This window comes from Balaenoptera ricei, chromosome 21 (genome assembly GCF_028023285.1).
Source record: "Balaenoptera ricei isolate mBalRic1 chromosome 21, mBalRic1.hap2, whole genome shotgun sequence".
NCBI classification, from domain to species: Eukaryota; Metazoa; Chordata; class Mammalia; order Artiodactyla; family Balaenopteridae; genus Balaenoptera; species Balaenoptera ricei.
The window spans coordinates 36315460-36333121 of NC_082659.1; the positions used below are offsets into that span (position 1 = coordinate 36315460).

The 17662-nt window shown below is 53.0% G+C and overlaps 1 protein-coding gene across 1 annotated transcript in view; it reads left to right on the top strand.

Annotated features, from left to right (window-relative positions):
* The window catches only part of LOC132356572 (thimet oligopeptidase-like), an 85278-nt gene extending 69842 nt beyond the window's left edge, over nucleotides 1-15436 (top strand). The window contains 9 exon segments of the mRNA XM_059909431.1: nucleotides 11677-11812; nucleotides 12014-12055; nucleotides 12058-12347; nucleotides 12349-12383; nucleotides 12468-12669; nucleotides 13819-13966; nucleotides 14093-14266; nucleotides 14535-14710; nucleotides 14924-15436. Coding sequence (XP_059765414.1) covers nucleotides 11677-11812; nucleotides 12014-12055; nucleotides 12058-12347; nucleotides 12349-12383; nucleotides 12468-12669; nucleotides 13819-13966; nucleotides 14093-14266; nucleotides 14535-14710; nucleotides 14924-15436 — 1716 coding nt within the window.
* Nucleotides 15437-17662: the final 2226 nt, after the last annotated feature.

Consider the following 17662-nt stretch of genomic DNA (forward strand, 5'->3'; position numbering starts at 1 on the left):
TTTAGGTTTAGGAGCTGTGTGCCAGGACTGGGGGCCAAGACCCGACCCCTCTCTCCCGTAATTCACAGCGTGGCTCCTGCTGGGCACGGAGGCTGGGGGACGATGGGAGGCTGAAGAGCATGGCGTCCGCCTTCACCCCCTCTCTCCTCTCTTGGCTGAGCCCTGCGGCCGCGCGGATTCCCAGTGGGCCCCCCCGGGGGGCCTGTCCCTTCAGGTCCTCCCAGCTGCCTGACACCCTTCTGCCCCCAGCGTGGACCCCAGAGCCCTCAGCTCTTCCCACTCCTGGTCCAGCAGGACGGGGTCCCTGCGGCACCCTGGACAGGCGGGCGATGGGCAGCCCGGCCCCTCCTGGGAGGCAGCCCCGTGGGGTGGGGAGGGGGGCGGGCACTGCGAGCCACCCATGGTCGAGCGCGTCACCTCGGTGCGTGGCGTGGGGCGCCGTGGCTACACGCATCTTGATGGCTGGGATCTGACCCAGCTCTGCCACCAACTGGCTGGGTCCCCGGAGGCCAGTCCCTGGACCCCATTGTCCCTGTTCACCATCTGCAATGTGCGTGACCCGAGGACCCCCTCACAGGTGGTCGTGAGAGCTGACCGAGTCGGTTTGTGTGGAGGACAGAGAACAGTGAGGCCAGCAGATGAGGAAAGAGCTTGTCACTCATGGTTCTGGGCAGGGGCACGCCTTGTCACCTAGGGCCTCCCAGGAGCACGAGGGTTCGGCAGGAATGAGGGGAGGGGTGGCTGGGGACTGGAGCCTGAGGTGTGGGTCCCCGGGAAGGAGCAGGCTCAGGATTGGCTAGAATGAGCCCGGGGCCCTGGGCCTCTCCGGGGTGATGAGGGCAGGGGGACGGTGGCCCCGAGTGTGGGAGCCCTGTACAGAAGGGGCTGGGGTGCAGCCCTGCGCCGGCTGGTTTGCGTCAGAAAGTGACAGACACGGTTAATGCGGGTACCAGGCTCGACCCAGGGCTCAGCGACAGTTCTTGTTCCTCAGCACAAACGCTGTCCCGCTTCGGCCGGTGCTGTGCCTTGCGGTGGAGGAAACCAGGACTCAGAGAACTGTGGGACTCCGGCATCTAGGGTGGGGCCCGGGCACGTGGGCCCCAAAGTCCTCCGGAGCGGCGGGCACATGGAGCTTCGAGGCTGGGGGAGGTGAGGGTGTGGACAGTGGGGCTGCGCAGACTGCCTTGACACTTGAGAACCACTGGCCCGAGGGACCACGGGGACGCCTGTGGAGGCGGGCGCCCAGGAGAGGCGGCCTGCTGGCGCGGGGCGGGGTCCTGAGTGCCGCCCCGCCCTCCCAGGGCGCCCTGTGCTCCTGCCCAGTCGTGGCCGGTGGGGCCGTGAGGCTGCAGGGAGGCCAGTGCCCGGCACAGCGCCTGCTGCCCGCAGAGGCCCGGCGTCCCTCGGGCTGCTTCTGAGCCAGGCGTGCCCGATGAGCCCCTGCGCCTGGCAGAGCCAGCGGGCACGGTCCCCCAGCGCCCTTCCTGTCCTCGGACAGGCAGGTCTGCTCAGCCCGGGAGCGGGGCCGGGCACGCTGAGTCCTGGGCTGGACAGGGGGCGCAGCCTGGGCAGGTCCTCGAGGCGCCCCGCCTGCTGCTGGCCCGGCAGGGGCCCCGGGGAACCGGCACCTTCCTCTGCGCCCCGCGTCGCTCCCTCCCCCAGGCTGGTCCATTTCTACCTGTTTCTGCAAACCAGATAGACCCTGAAGGGACAGAAACTTAGCTCCGTTGAAATGGCTGAAGCTTAGGCTGTCACCCTGGGGTAACTCCTGAGGAGGGTCCTAACAGTTAGGACCCGAGGCCCTTTCTTTCCCATCTCCCTCCTCTTGTCCGCCTCATCCGCCTCTTCTCCTTGAACCACCCTCCGTTCCCCCACCCCCCCAATTTTACAGCCATCTTCTTCCTTCAGAAAATCGAGAGCATCAAGAAGAAGCTGAGGACTTACCTGTTAGCGCAGTGGTTAAGAATCCGCCTGCCCATGCAGGAGACATGGGTTTGAGCCCTGGTCCGGGAAGATCCCACATGCCACGGAGGAGCTAAGCCTGTGCGCCAAAACTATTGATCCAGCGCTCTAGAGCCCGTGAGCCACAATTACTGAACCTGTTTGCCACAACTGCTGAAGCCCGTGCACCTAGAGCCCATGCTCTGCAACAAGAGAAGCCACTACAATGAGAAGCATGCTCACCGCAACGAAGAGTGTCCCCCGCGAAGAGTGTCCCCCGCTTGCCGCAAGTGGAGAAAGCCCGTGTGCAGCAACGAAGACCCAATGCAGCCACAAATAAATTAATTTTTTAATTTTTAAAAAATTTTTAAAAAATAAAAGAAGCTGAGTCTCCTGTGCATCGACCTCAACAAGAACCTGAACGGGGACGTGACCTTCCTGCCATTCACGCGCGAGGAGCTGGGTGCGTGCGGGCCCCGCGGGGTGGTCGAGAGGCGTCCGTGTGCCCTGCCCCTGGGAGGGCCTTCTTCTCCTGAGGCGCTCAGAGTGTTTGGGTCCCAAGGTTCTGGATCCTTCCTAGGGGAAGGTGGCGGTCTGTCTACCGAGATTCTGCCCCGAAGGACGTTGTCCCTCGAGACCCCACACCGCCTCTGCTCTCTGTGATGTTTCTTTAATCTCACAGGGTCCTCCCGCACCTGACCCGGCGTGGGGTCTTGAAGGGCTGGGGCCTGGGCGGCTTTTTCAGCTTCTGCCCTCTTCCCTGAATGCTTTATTTTGAAAACTTCACACCTGTAGGGAAGTGGAAAGAATAGTACCAGGGAGACCCCGTGTGCTCCCCGGGCCTGGCCTCCCTGCGTGGATGCCATGTGTGCTTTTCCTGCGCTGGGGCCTCTGGACGCATCGTCAGGAGCAAGGGCGCCTCCTGAGTCCCTGGGTGCAGGTCCCCCTCGGGAAGCAGAGCGTGGAGCTGTCCCCCAGCCGTCCCAATGGCGGTCTTCTTTTAAAATTTAATTAATTAATTAATTTTTGGCTGCGTTGGGTCTTCGTTGCTGCACGCAGGCTTTCTCTAGTTGCGGCGAGCGGGGGCTCCTCTTCGTTGTGGGCACATGCCTCTCATTACAGTGCCTTCTTTCGTTTCGGAGCACGGGCTCTAGACGTGCTGGGTTCTGTAGTTGTGGCACGGGGGCTCAGTAGTTGTGGCTCCCAGGATCTAGAGCGCAGGCTCAGTAGTTGTGGCCCACGGGCTTAGTTGATCTGCGGCACGTGGGATCTTCCCGGACCAGGGCTCGAACCCTCATCCCCTGCATTGGCAGGCGGATTCTTTTTTTTTCTTTTGGAACCAAAACTTTAATCCCAAGGATTGTCACAAAACATATTACAAAGGACAGCATGAAAAAAAAATTGCACAGTAACTCAAAGTTCAGCTCTACAATATACTCTTAATCTGGCAGGACATTGGTGTCTTGAATACTTTCAAATTCCCAAGTAATATTACAAAGAGCTATGTATTCATGTACAGCAATCACACAGGGGACTTATGACCTAAATCAAAGGTAAACTAACTTTCTTGAAACTTCTTAGATTCTAAACTCACTGGACAACCTCTTTTTTTTTTTTTTTTACCTTTCTCATCCCTATTTATTTATTTATTTATTTATTTATTTTTTCACACACACACACACACACACACACACTGTATTTTATTTTTACAAGAGATAAATAGACTGACACCAAGCATTGTACATGGATGACCACAACAAAAGCAACAATGATTGCAATTACCAAACATGAAACACACTCATACTATGTCATAATATTGACATTCAGTCCAGTAATCCTCCACTGTAACAGCTCCTTTACTTTGCAGTGAAAATTGATTTGTATATTCTTTGCCTCTGAGTCCTTGTGGGATTTTTTTTTTTTAATTCAGACAGAAAGTCACAAAAATTATACTCATCCTCATCACTTCACTCAGTCCCATGTAATTAATTTTCTTTTTACTTGATCCTTTGTTAGCAATTTTATGAGTTCATCAGTTTTTCATTAGAGTTCTGAAAATGCTTATTCATTCAGTTCAGCAGTACAGTCAGTTACCAGAAACATGTACTTGTCAGAGTCTTTTCCATGAATTTCTTGAAGATGAAACCCTTTTATAGGAACATATTTGCAAACTCATCAGAGTACACCCAGAACTGTCTGTAAATGACAAAAGACTTAAAAATGACCACGGTTAAAGATTTGATGAAAGTTCATAATAATGCAGTTGACAAGAAAATTAGTTATTTCTGAGATATACATTTTAAAGTAATAACTAGGATTATGACTTATAACATTATACCAGAACATATAAGATTTTGAGAAATTTCATGTAATGTCTGAAACATTTATATTAACATATTTCCATACAAATAACCCAATGAAAGTTTAGTATTAGTTGTTTTGTTTGTTTTTTTATACTGCAGGTTCTTATTAGGCATCAATTTTATACACATCAGTGTATACATGTCAATCCCAATCGCCCAATTCAGCACAACACCATCCCCACCCCACCGCAGTTTCCCCCCTTGGTGTCCATATGTCCATATTCTACATCTGTGTCTCAACTTGTGCCCTGCAAACTGGCTCATCTGTACCATTTTTCTAGGTTCCACATACATGCATTAATATACGATATTTGTTTTTCTCTTTCTGACTTACTTCACTCTGTATGACAGTTTCTAGAGCCATCCACGTCTCAACAAATGACTCAATTTCGTTCCTTTTTATGGCTGAGTAATATTCCATTGTATATATGTACCACAACTTCTTTATCCATTCGTCTGTTGATGGGCATTTAGGTTGCTTCCATGACCTGGCTATTGTAAATAGTGCTGCAATGAACATTGGGGTGCATGTGTCTTTTTGAATTACGGTTTTCTCTGGGTATATGCCCAGTAGTGGGATTGCTGGGTCATATGGTAATTCTATTTTTAGTTTTTTAAGGAACCTCCATATTGTTCTCCATAGTGGCTGTATCAATTTACATTCCCACCAACAGTGCAAGAGGGTTCCCTTTTCTCCACACCCTCTCCAGCATTTGTTGTTTGTAGATTTTCTGATGATGCCCATTCTAACAGGAGTGAGGTGATACCTCATTTTAGTTTTGATTTGCATTTCTCTAATAATTAGTGATGTTGAGCATCTTTTCATGTGCTTCGTGGCCATCTGTATGTCTTCTTTGGAGAAATGTCTATTTAGGTCTTCTGCCCATTTTTGGATTGGGGTGTTTGTTTCTTTAATATTGAGCTGAATGAGCTGTTTATATATTTTGGAGATTAATCCTTTGTCCGTTGATTCATTTGCAAATATTTTCTCCCATTCTGAGGGTTGTCTTTTCGTCTTGTTTATGGTTTCCTTTGCTGTGCAAAAGCTTTGAAGTTTCATTAGGTCCCACTTGTTTATTTTTGTTTTTATTTCCATTACTCTAGGAGGTGGATCAAAAAAGATCTTGCTGTGATTTATGTCAAAGAGTATTCTTCCTATGTTTTCCTCTAAGAGTTTTATAGTGTCCAGTCTTATATTTAGGTCTCGAATCCATTTTGAGTTTATTTTTGTGTGTGGTGTTAGGGAGTATTCTAATTTCATTCTTTTACATGTAGCTGTCCAGTTTTCCCAGCACCACTTATTGAAGAGACTGTCTTTTCTCCATTGTCTATCTTTGCCTCCTTTGTCATAGATTAGTTGACCATAGGTGCATGGGTTAATCTCTGGGCTTTCTATCTTGTTCCATTGATCTATGTTTCTGTTTTTGTGCCAGTACCATATTGTCTTGATTACTGTAGCTTTGTAGTATAGTCTGAAGTCAGGGAGTCTGATTCCTCCAGCTCCGTTTTTTTCCCTCAAGACTGCTTTGGCTATTCGGGGTCTTTTGTGTCTCCATACAAATTTTAAGATGATTTGTTCTAGCTCCGTAAAAAATGCCATTGGTAATTTGATAGGGATTGCATTGAATCTGTAGATTGCTTTGGGTAGTATAGTCATTTTCACAATGTTGATTCTTCCAATCCAAGAACATGGTATATCTCTCCATCTGTTGGTATCATCTTTAATTTCTTTCATCAGTGTCTTATAGTTTTCTGCATACAGGTCTTTTGTCTCCCTAGGTAGGTTTATTCCTAGGTATCTTATTCTTTTTGTTGCAATGGTAAATGGGAGTGTTTCCATAATTTCTCTTTCAGATTTTTCATCATTAGTGTATAGGAATGCAAGAGATTTCTGTGCATTAATTTTGTATCCTGCAACTTTATCATATTCATTAATTAGCTCTAGCAGTTTTCTGGTGGCAGTTTTAGGATTCTCTATGTATAGTATCATGTCATCCGCAAACAGTGACAGTTTTACTTCTTCTTTTCCAATTTGTATTCCTTTTATTTCTTTTTCTTCTCTGATTGCCGTGGCTAGGACTTCCAGAACTATGTTGAATAATAGTGGTGAGAGTGGACATCCTTGTCTCGTTTCTGATCTTAGAGGAAATGCTTTCAGTTTTTCACCATTGAGAATGATGTTTGCTGTGGGTTTGTCATATATGGCCTTTATTATGTTGAGGTAGGTTCCCTCTATGCCCACTTTCTGGAGAGTTTTTATCATAAATGGGTGTTGAATTTTGTCAAAAGCTTTTTCTGCATCTATTGAGATGATCATATGGTTTTTATTCTTCAATTTGTTAATATGGTGTATCCCATTGATTGATTTGCGTATATTGAAGAATCCTTGCATCCCTGGGATAAATCCCACTTGATCGTGGTGTATGATCCTTTTAATGTGTTGTTGGATTCTGTTTGCTAGTATTTTGTTGAGGATTTTTGCATCTATATTCATCAGTGATATTGGTCTGTAATTTTCTTTTTTTGTAGTGTCTTTGTCTGGTTTTGGTATCAGGGTGATGGTGGCCTCATAGAATGAGTTTGGGAGTGTTCCTTCCTCTGCAATTTTTTGGAAGAATTTGAGAAGGATGGGTGTTAGCTCATCTCTGAATGTTTGATAGAATTCACCTGTGAAGCCATCTGGTCCTGGACTTTTGTTTGTTGGAAGATTTTTAATCACAGTTTCAATTTCATTACTTGTGATTGGTCTGTTCATATTTTCTGTTTCTTCCTGGTTCAGTCTTGGAAGGTTATACCTTTCTAAAAATTTGTCCATTTCTTCCAGGTTGTCCATTTTATTGGCATAAAGTTGCTTGTAGTAGTCTCTTAGGATGCTTTGTATTTCTGCGGTGTCTGTTGTAACTTCTCCTTTTCCATTTCTGATTTTATTGATTTGAGTCCTCTCCCTCTTTTTCTTGATGAGTCTGGCTAATGGCTTATCAATTTTGTTTATCTTCTCAAAGAACCAACTTTTAGTTTTATTGATCTTTGCTATTGTTTTCTTTGTTTCTATTTCATTTATTTCTGCTCTGATCTTTGTGATTTCTTTCCTTCTGCTAACTTTGGGTTTTGTTTGTTCTTCTTTCTCTAGTTTCTTTAGGTGTAAGGTTAGATTGTTTACTTGAGATTTTTCTTGTTTCTTTAGGTAGGCTTGTATAGCTATAAACTTCTCTCTTAGAACTGCTTTTGCTGCATCCCATAGGTTTTGGGTCGTCGTGTTTTCATTGTCATTTGTCTCTAGGTATTTTTTTATTTCCTCCTTGATTTCTTCAGTGATCTCTTGGTTATTTAGTAACGTAGTGTTTAGCCTCCATGTGTTTGTCTTTTTTACGTTTTTTTCCCTGTAATTCATTTCTAATCTCATAGCGTTGTGGTCAGAAAAGATGCTTGATATGATTTCAATTTTCTTAAATTTACTTAGGTTTGATTTGTGACCCAAGATGTGATCTATCCTGGAGAATGTTCCGTGCGCACTTGAGAAGAACGTGTAATCTGCTGTTTTTGGATGGAATGTCCTATATATATCAATTAAATCTATCTGGTCTATTGTGTCATTTAAAGCTTCTGTTTCCTTATTTATTTTCATTTTGGATGATCTGTCCATTGGTGTAAGTGAGGTGTTAAAGTCCCCCACTATTATTGTGTAACTGTCAATTTCCTCTTTTATAGCTGTTAGCAGTTGCCTTATGTATTGAGGTGCTCCTATGTTGGGTGCATATATATTTATAATGGTTATATCTTCTTCTTGGATTGATCCCTGGATCATTATGTAGTGTCCTTCCTTGTCTCTTGTAACATTCTTTATTTTAAGGTCTATTTTATCTGATATGAGTATAGCTACTCCAGCTTTCTTTTGATTTCCATTTGCATGGAATATCTTTTTCCATCCCCTCACTTTCAGTCTGTATGTGTCCCTAGGTCTAAAGTGGGTCTCTTGTAGACAGCATATATATGGGTCTTGTTTTTGTATCCATTCAGCAAGCCTGTGTCTTTTGGTTGGGGCATTTAATCCATTCACATTTAAGGTAATTATCGATATGTATGTTCCTATGACCATTTTCTTAATTGTTTTGGGTTTGTTTTTGTAGGCCCTTTTCTTCTCTTGTGTTTCCCACTTAGAGAAGTTCCTTTAGCGTTTGTTGTAGAGCTGGTTTGGTGGTGCTGAATTCTCTTAGCTTTTGCTTGTCTGTAAAGCTTTTGATTTCTCCATCAAATCTAAATGAGATCCTTGCCGGGTAGAGTAATCTTGGTTGTAGGTTCTTCCCTTTCATCACTTTAAGTATATCATGCCACTCCCTTCTGGCTTGCAGAGTTTCTGCTGAGAAATCAGCTGTTAACCTTATGGGAGTTCCCTTGTATGTTATTTGTCGTTTTTCCCTTGCTGCTTTCAATAATTTTTCTTTGTCTTTAATTTTTGCCACTTTGATTACTATGTGTCTCGGCGTGTTTCTCCTTGGGTTTATCCTGTATGGGACTCTCTGCGCTTCCTGGACTTGGGTGGCTATTTCCTTTCCCATGTTAGGGAAGTTTTCGACTATAATCTCTTCAAATATTTTCTCTGGCCCTTTCTCTCTCTCTTCTCCTTCTGGGACCCCTATAATGCGAATGTTGTTGCGTTTAATGTTGTCCCAGAGGTCTCTTAGGCTGTCTTCATTTCTTTTCATTCTTTTTTCTTTAGTCTGTTCCGCAGCAGTGAATTCCACCATTCTGTCTTCCAGGTCACTTATCCGTTCTTCTGCCTCAGTTATTCTGCTATTGATTCCTTCTAGTGTAGTTTTCATTTCAGTTATTGTATTGGTCATCTCTGTTTGTTTGTTCTTTAATTCTTCTAGGTCTTTGTTAATCATTTCTTGCATCTTCTCAATCTTTGCCTCCATTCTTATTCCGAGGTCCTGGATCATCTTCACTATCATTATTCTGAATTCCTTTTCTGGAAGGTTGCCTATCTCCACTTCATTTAGTTGTTTTTCTGGGGTTTTTTCTTGTTCCTTCATCTGGTACATAGCCCTCTGCCTTTTCATCTTCTCTATCTTTCTGTAACTGTGGTTTTTGGTCCACAGGCTGCAGGATTGTAGTTTTTCTTGCTTCTGCTGTCTGCCCTCTGGTGGTGGAGGCTATCTAAGAGGCTTGATGGGAGGCTCTGTTGGTGGGTAGAGCTGACTTTTGCTGTGGCGGTCAGAGCTCAGTACTGGACAACCTCTTGTCCGGTGTGAAGACTAGTGGAATTTTTAAACCTCTAATCTAGGGTAAGGGTGCAGCTTTAATTTTTACCTGCTGGCTTGTGTTCACAGCACCTTTTAAAGACTGCTTGCTTAACTACAGCTGCATACCATATCCCAGCTACAGAAAGCCTTTTCAATGTTTGCCAGTGTTGTTTCCATAACTCTCCTTCCCTCTCTCTCCCTGTTTCCCTCCCTCTCTCCCTCTCCCTCTTTCCCCCTCCCTCTCCCTCTCTCCCCCTCCCTCTCCCTCTCTCCCCCCTCCCTCTCCCTCTCTCCCCCCTCCCTCTCCCTCTCTGGCCCCTCCCTCTCCCTCTCCCTGTCTCCTTCTCCCTCGTCTCTGCCTCTCCCTCTGTCTCTCCCTCTCTGGGAGGGAGTGAGGAGATGGAGAGACGGAGGGAGAGGGAGAGGGAGAGAGGGAGGGAGGGATAGAGGGAGGGAGGGAGAGACATCCCTCTCTCCCTCTCCCTCTCCTTCTCCCACCTCCCTCTCCTTCTCCCTCTCCCACCTCCCTCTCCCACTCTCTCTCTCCCTCTCCCTCCACCTCCTTCCCTCACCAGAGAGGGAAGGAGGTGGAGGGAGAGGGAGAGAGAGGGAGGGAGAGGGAGAGAGGGAGAGGGAACGAGGTAGAGGGAGAGAGGGACAGGGAAAGTGGGACAGGGGAAGTGGGAGGGAGAGAGGGACAGGGAGAGAGGGACAGGGAGAAAGGGAAGGAGAGAGGGAGAGGAAGGGACAGAGAGAGGCAGAGGGAGAGATGGAGGGAGAGGGAGAGGGAGAGGCAGCGAGGGAGAGGGAGGGAGGAAGAGAGGGAGAAGGGCTGAGGAGGGGGCCTCTCCCCACTGCTTTCTCTTTTTTCTGCTTCAACAGACACCAGGCACCTTTTAGATCAGCCCTGAAGTCAACGTTGATGCTTGGACGACCTGACCTCCCCACTGACTTCTAGCCCTGGACCACACCTGGGAGATGAAGTCTACGGGGCCCTGGGCGGCAGGCTGCACAGACCCCTTCTCTGACGCCCAATCTCTCCTCGTTTACGAGGCAGCCGCCAGCTCCCCTCCCTGACTCCCCAAGATTTTGGGCCTTTTTATTATGTGTCGATAATGCCATGAGCTACTATTTAACTTTTCTACGAGGACCCATCTCCTGAAATGCAGTGGTTTTCAGCCTTGGCTGCACTAGAGAACCCCCAGGGAAGGGAGAGAAGTCTCTCCCTCCCTCTCTCTCCCTCTCCCTCCATATCTCCTTCTGCCTCTCTCCCTCTCCCTCTCCCTCTGGGGTGATGCCTGATGAGCTCAGATTCGCAGATGTTCCCCCCATCCCCTCTCTGTGCCTTGCGTGGGGTCTGGGCCTTCTCACTGTGGCCTGGGCACGGCCTTGACATTCAGACATCGGGTCCTGCAAGGACACTTGCGTTTGGTCCACACCGCGTGTGGCTGCAGTCTGCGCTTCTGCCGTTTAGCATCTTCAGTAGATGGGGGCTGTGCACGAGCCCTTCATCTTCCCCGCAGACACCACTGGTGCTTGCCGGGCCTCGCGGGTGATGCGGGGGGCACGGGGAACAGTCCTGTGTCCCCACCTTCTTGGGCTGCAGACAGGCCACGTTGGTCCTGTGGTGACTGGGGGCTTCCAGGAGAACCCCACCGCAGAACCAGAGAGGTGGCCCCAGAGAAGGTGGCGTACGCCTGGGGCCGGGCCTCACCAGCGAGCCACGGGCCACCTGCAGCAACAGGCGGCTCGCCGTCCAGGGACTGGGTGTTTGGGCGCCGTGGGGATGAGCTGCTGTCTGCACGGCAGCCGAGTTTGTATTGTTGAGCCCGGGGAGGCCCCTGCCTGGGTGGCTCCTGGAGAGCCTGGCCGCATTTCTTTCTGCCCTTGGCCTTAGAGCCCATCACGGTTCACGCCGTTTCTGGTTCCAAAAGGACCTGTGTTAATAAAGACCACGTGTTAGGACAGCACCAAAGTGTCTAGAAATCCGGGCCAGGAGGAGGAGGGAGGGGGATTGGCTGTGCCCGCCAGTGGCCTGAGAGCCCTGCCCGCATGCAGAGACCTGGCCAGGGGTCCCACAGGGAGAGCATGGCCCATGGTCCCTAGCGCCGGCCGTCTCTGGGTTCCAGGAGAACTGCACGATCCTCGGGGAGCTGGTGAGGCTGCAGGTCCAGAAGTCCTGCCTGCTGGGGTTCAGCACGCGTGCCAACTCCGTGCTGGAGATGAACATGGCCAAGACCAGCCAGGTGGTGGCCACTTTCCTAGGTAACCCCGCCTCCACCTGAGTCCCAGTGGGGAGGGCGTCAGGAGGACCTTAACTGGGCGTGGTGCTGCCTGAGACCCCACTGTGTCAGCCCTTGGGGGTCACCTTCCCAGACCCTTCATTCTGCCTCGAGGGGCACAGGGTGGGGGGCGGCTGGGGAGCCGCCACAGGGACGTAGCCGAGCCTCTCCCCTCCGCCCGCAGATGAGCTGGCCCAGAAGCTGAAGCCCCTCGGGGAGCAGGAGCGGCCTTGATCCTGGAGCTAAAGAAGGCCGAGTGCCAGAGGCGGGGCCTGCACTGTGACGGGCCCATCAACGCCTGGGACCTGCGCTACTACATGAACCAGGTGGAGGAGACGCGCTACCACGAGGACCAGCACCTGCTCAGTGAGTCCTTCCCCATGCAGGTGGTCACGCGCGGGCTGCTGGGCATCTCCCAGGAGCTGCTGGGGCTGACCTTCAACCTGGAGGAGGGCGCCAACGTGTGTCACGAAGATGTGAGGCTCTACACAGTCCGGGACGCGGCCTCGGGCAAGGTCATCCATCAGCAAGTTCTACCTGGACCTCTACCCTTGGTGCGTGCGTGCGTGCGGGAACCTGTCGGCCGTGGGCCGGAGCTCCTCTGTGGAAGCTGGGCCTCACCCTGCGTCCCTCCCCAGGGAAGGGAAGTCCGGGCACGCGGCCTGCTTCGGCCTGCAGCCGAGCTGCCTGCAGCAGGATGGGAGCCGCCAGATCGCCATGGTGGCCATGGTGGCCAACTTCACCAAGCCCACGCCCGACCCGCCCTCCCTGCTGCAGCACGATGAGCTGGAGACCTACTTCCACGAGTTCTGGCAAGCGATGCACCAGCTCCGCTCCCAGGTGGGTGCGGGTGCAGGGCTGCGGGCAGGGGCCGGGGAGGGCCCGGGCACGCGTGGTCCTCAGGCAGGCCCTCGCCATGGGATTCTTCCGCTGATGTCACCCCGCACGTGGCGACGCCCTCGGTGTCAGCTTCCATCATCAAAGCCCACGCACTGGGCACGTAAACAACAGAAATGGATGTCCTCGAGACTCTGGAGGCTGGAAGCCCCAGATCAAGGAGTCAGGACTGGTTCCCTGCATGTTAAGTACAGGTACTCAAGAGTTGCCTTTAAAAAAGACAAAAGAAAAGAAAGGCACGTTGCCTGCAAGTCTGGTGATAGGCGGCGATGAGAACCAGAGGGAAGGCTCTGGGGCCGGGAGCGCCACACCCTGTGAGGCCCTGGGGCTGCTGCCAGTCTCCGTGGAGGCTCAGCAAGTCCCAGTGACTTCCCCACGGGGGGACCCCAGCTGAGCGTCTGGGCCCCGGACCCAGTGCTCTTTCAGTCTTCCTGCGGTCAGCCCTTCGTCCTGAGAGCGATGCTCTCACAGGCTGCACCGGAGCGCGTGGGGACAGTTTACTGAGCTGTGCAGCCATCACTACTGCCCTGTTTTGGAACATTTCCATCACCCCAAAAATGTCCCTCACGTCCTTAGTTATCACTCCCTCCCCTCCCCAGCCCCTGACAACCAGGAACCCACTCTCTGACTCTGTGGATCTACCTGTTCTGGACGTTTCCCCTCAGTGGGGTCACACCCCGTGTGTCCTTCTGTGTCTGACTTCTCTCGCTGAGCATCGTGTTCTCAGGGTCCAGGCACGTGGCAACGAGTGTCAGGGCTTCACCCCTTTGCGTGGCTGAGGGCTGGAAAAAAGAAAACAGAAAAGAAAGGCACGTTGCCTGCGAGTCTGTTGACAGCCGGTGATGGGAACCAGAGGGAAGGCTCTGGGGCCGGGGGCACCGCACCCTGTGAGGCCTTGGCGATGCTGCCAGTCTCGGTGGGGCACGGGCAGCGCCGTCCCCCAGGGGCTGCGGGACAAGCTCATCAAGTCCCGGCAGGCCAACCCAGGTGCGGCCGGGCCAAGGGAAGGGAAGGGGGCGCCTGGACCGCCCGGCTGGAAAGCGCGGCCTGGACACAGTGCCATCCCCCCGTCTCCTTCCTCCCGCCCCCCAGGCCTCTTCAACCTGCGCCAGATCGTCCTGGCAGAGGTGGACCAGGCCCTGCACACGCAGACATCCGCGGACCCGGCCCAGGAGAATGCCCGCCTCTGCCAGGAGATCCTCGGGGGCCCAGCCATGCCAGGCAGCCAAGCACGAGCCGGGTCCACCTTAGCGGTCGGTTGGCGGCTACTGCCCAGGTCAAGAGGATCGTCTGGTGGTGTGTGAAGGGGGACCGACTGACAGGCTCTGGCCGAGGCCCGGTGACCTCTGGCCTCTTCCTGCCTCAGTTCCTTGGCTGGTACCTCCAGCTGTGGCCCGCGGAGTCCGAGGGTGGGGTGGGCGTATCTGCACGTGCTTTCTGGAGAGCCTGGAAGAGGCAGGAGAGGGCTTCATAGCCCGGACGGAACGCGTCGACGAGGTTTGCCCGTGCGTGTCGGTGCGGACACGCGGTTCACTCCCTCGTGAGTGCTTTAACCCGCGCTCTCCCCGTGCTGGAGGGCGAGCCCTGACTCATCCCTCGGAGCCTCGGCAGCTGACCTTGTAAGAGGCTTAGGGGTGAACCCTCGTGAGCTTCAGCAGAAAGTCGGCAAAGATTGATTTGTATCCCTCCACTGAGTTGCCCGCAAGGTCCCCGTTTTCTAGAAGTGTTGGGCCAATACTCCCTCTAGTGGCAGGGGACTCAGACAGGGCTGTTTGAGGCCCCCGCTCTGGGGAAGGGGCACTGAGCAGCCAGGGGGCCGGGCAGGAGCCTCTCCGCGTGTGTCCCAGGGACCCACCTGCCTGCGACCTTCGGCCGCCTGGCAGGAAGATACAACGCCCAGTCCTATGGCTGCCTGTGCAGTGAGGTGTACTCCGCGGACATGTTCCACACACGCTTCAAGCAGGAGGACGTCCTGAGTGGCAAGGTGAGAGGCCGTCCTGCCGCGCAGACCAACACGGAGGTCCTCGGCTTCGGCCTAGATGCTTGTGCCGCCTGCCTGGGCCTGCCAGGCTCTGAGGGCCCTGCCCTGGACCTCCTGCTCCCCTGCCCTTTGTTCAGTCACAGCAGAGGTGGCCACACCCACACCCTCAGTGAAGGCGGAGCTCCACCCTCCTGCAGCCCCGCCCCCTCTTGGCAGGTTGCCATGGACTACAGAAGCTGCGTTCTGAGGCCAGGCGGCTCCAAGGATGCCAAGGACATGGTGAAGCTCTTCCTGGCTTGCGACCCCACGCAGGATGTCTTCCTCCTGAGCAAAGGGCTGCAGGTTGAGGGCTGCAAGCCGCCGGCTGCTGACGGCATGGGGTTCTGCCCACCCAGGTGGGCCCGGTGCCTTAGCGCCCCACCGGGGCGGGGGAGGGGCCGCGTGTCCTCCCAGCCCCTGAGTCCCTGGCGGCCGGCCTCGGCCAAAAGTCTCCACCTGGACGTGTCTGGAGGGCCTGGCGTCAAGGCTCCCCCTTGTTGCACTAATGCAATCCCTTCCTGGGGAGCTTTCCTGCTTACAAAACGGTTCTTTGAAAATGCAGCCATTAATAAAAAGACTCCACTCCTGGTCTCTGCCTACGGTCCCTTCCACCACAGGAGCGGCATGGGGGCCGTCACACTTGGGGGGAGTTCTGACCTTGGTCGGGGATCAGCCCTGCAGCCGTTGTAGGCTGCTCTCTGCTGGTGTAGCGTCTGGGTCACTGGGAGATGGCTGAGCTGTGGGGTGAGTTCAGATGGGGATGGCTCCCCCAACCTGGCTGGGCCGGCTCTCTAGTGAGGGGGTGTCAGGTTCCTGCCGGCCTCTCGCCTGGCACTGTTTGGCATGTCGGGGGCTGTGATTGGCTGCAGCTGGTTCTGGCGGTGGGCACAGCTGCGGGAAGCCCTGCTGTGGCTGTCCCTGTCCCCGTGGCCGGCCGGCTGGCTCCCTCCGGTCATCGGCAGCTGGTGAAGTCTGGACCACAGCAAGGGGCCGCCTTCCTGGGTCCTAGCGATTCTTCCCAAAGGCCTTAGGGATGTGTTTTGGCGGCAGTAGGAATTCAGAGAGGGTGCTGCACCACTGGAACGCTAGGGTGGGTCTGGACAGTCCCGTGTGTCCTTCCCTGGCCTTTGAGCTCCTCGGGAGCCCTGCCTCCGGCCCTTCGCCCCCACAAAGGACGCCAGGCAGTGGAGCAAGGGTGCGGGCAGCGCCCCGACCTTCTCCCCGGGGCCCAGGCGGGCAGGCTGTGCCACGTTCTGTCCTCCCCTCAGCCTGCCTGCCCGTTCTCACCCACCCTGGGCCAGTCGGCTGTGGACCAGGCTGTGGTGTCTGCCCTTCTGCAGACCCGGCTCAGCTCCCTGAACCCACTTCTGTGCCTTCTGTGTTCTGGGCTGGTCGCAGGCCCAGAGCCGGTGGGCAGGCACCCCGTGGCCGGGAGGGCTGTTCCTGCAAATTCCCTGGGGCTCGAAAAGGAACACAGCCGGCCTTCCATCCGGCACTTCTCGATGGACATGGAAGGGGCATGTCGGGGCCTGGGGGCTGCTCGTCTTCCCATGCACCGAGCCCCTCGATGGTCCCCGTGCAAAATCCAGGTGTGGCGTTGGCACCCCAGCTGTGTGCCGGGCAGTCTGTGGCAGATGCCACAGGCCTCGGGCTGGTGGGCCACAGGGTTCCTGAGCGGCAGGTCAGGACTGAGAGGGTGAGGCCTTTCCCCAGGTCCAGGGCCCAGACTGACACCGGCTGGAGGCCCCTCCGCTCACTGCCCACACCCCCCAGCCCCTGCCCTCACGTGAGCCCCCAGGGCTGAGCTCAGGTGCTGCATGCCCAGGCTCTCCGGCAGCCCAGCCCGTTCCCACTCCTCCGTGGTCACTGAAGGACTTGGAAGCAGGTTGCCCCACAGAGACTGCTGTTCCCCGAGCCCTGGGCAGGGGGCAGGGAGGACGGGCACAGGGCCTGCAGGGGTGTGGTCGCCGGGGCAGCCGGAGCAGCTCCACACAGTAAGTAAGAGCATCTCACCAGAAACAGTGCGTTTCTCCAGCCGCCCCGGGACCTGAGCTCAGGTCCCGGGGCAGGAAGGGGCAGCAGTGCAGCTCTTAGCTGTCACTGGGGGTCGACTGTGGCCCGGTGCCACCTCTTAGATCCTCCCCCGTCCCCTTCCGGGGTTGCGACCGGACCCCTGCCAATCGGGTTCTCACTCCTCTCCATCCCCTGCGCCTGCTCCATGAAGGTGGAAGGAACACATTTCTTAAAAGGTTAGAGCTCGGGCTTCCCTGGTGGTGCAGTGGTTAAGAATCCACCTCCCAATGCAGGGGACAAGTGTTCAAGCCCTGGTCTGAGAAGTTCTCACACGCTGCGGAGTAACGAAGCCCGTGCGCCACAACTACTGAGCCTGCACTCTAGAGCCCGCGAGCCACAACTACGGATGCCCGTGTGCCTAGAGCCCGTGCTCCGCAACAAGAGAAGCCACCGCAATGAGAAGCCCACGCACAGCAAGCAATGAGATGCCCACGCACCGCAACCAAGAGTAGCCCCTGCTCGCCGCAACTGGAGAAAGCACGCACGCAGCAAGGAAGAGCCAACGCAGCCAAAAATAAATAAAATAAATAAATAAATTTTAAAAAATCATATTAAAAACCTATTAATGAGATTTTAAAAAATAGTCAGTTAGTTACTTAGTTAATTGTGCCGGGTCTTATTTGCCACAGGCCGGCTCCTTAGTTGTGGTAATCAGATATTTTATATTCTTTTTTGTTCCTGAACAAAGGCCTCAGAATCCAGTATCTATTTGATAACGCTCACAGCATAGCTCAGCACGGAATAGCCACATTGTTTTTCTTTGGCTGCTATGTACCAAACAGCCTTTTGTACTGTTTTACCAAATGCATGTATTTAATACCTGTTTTTAAAAACATAGTAAGG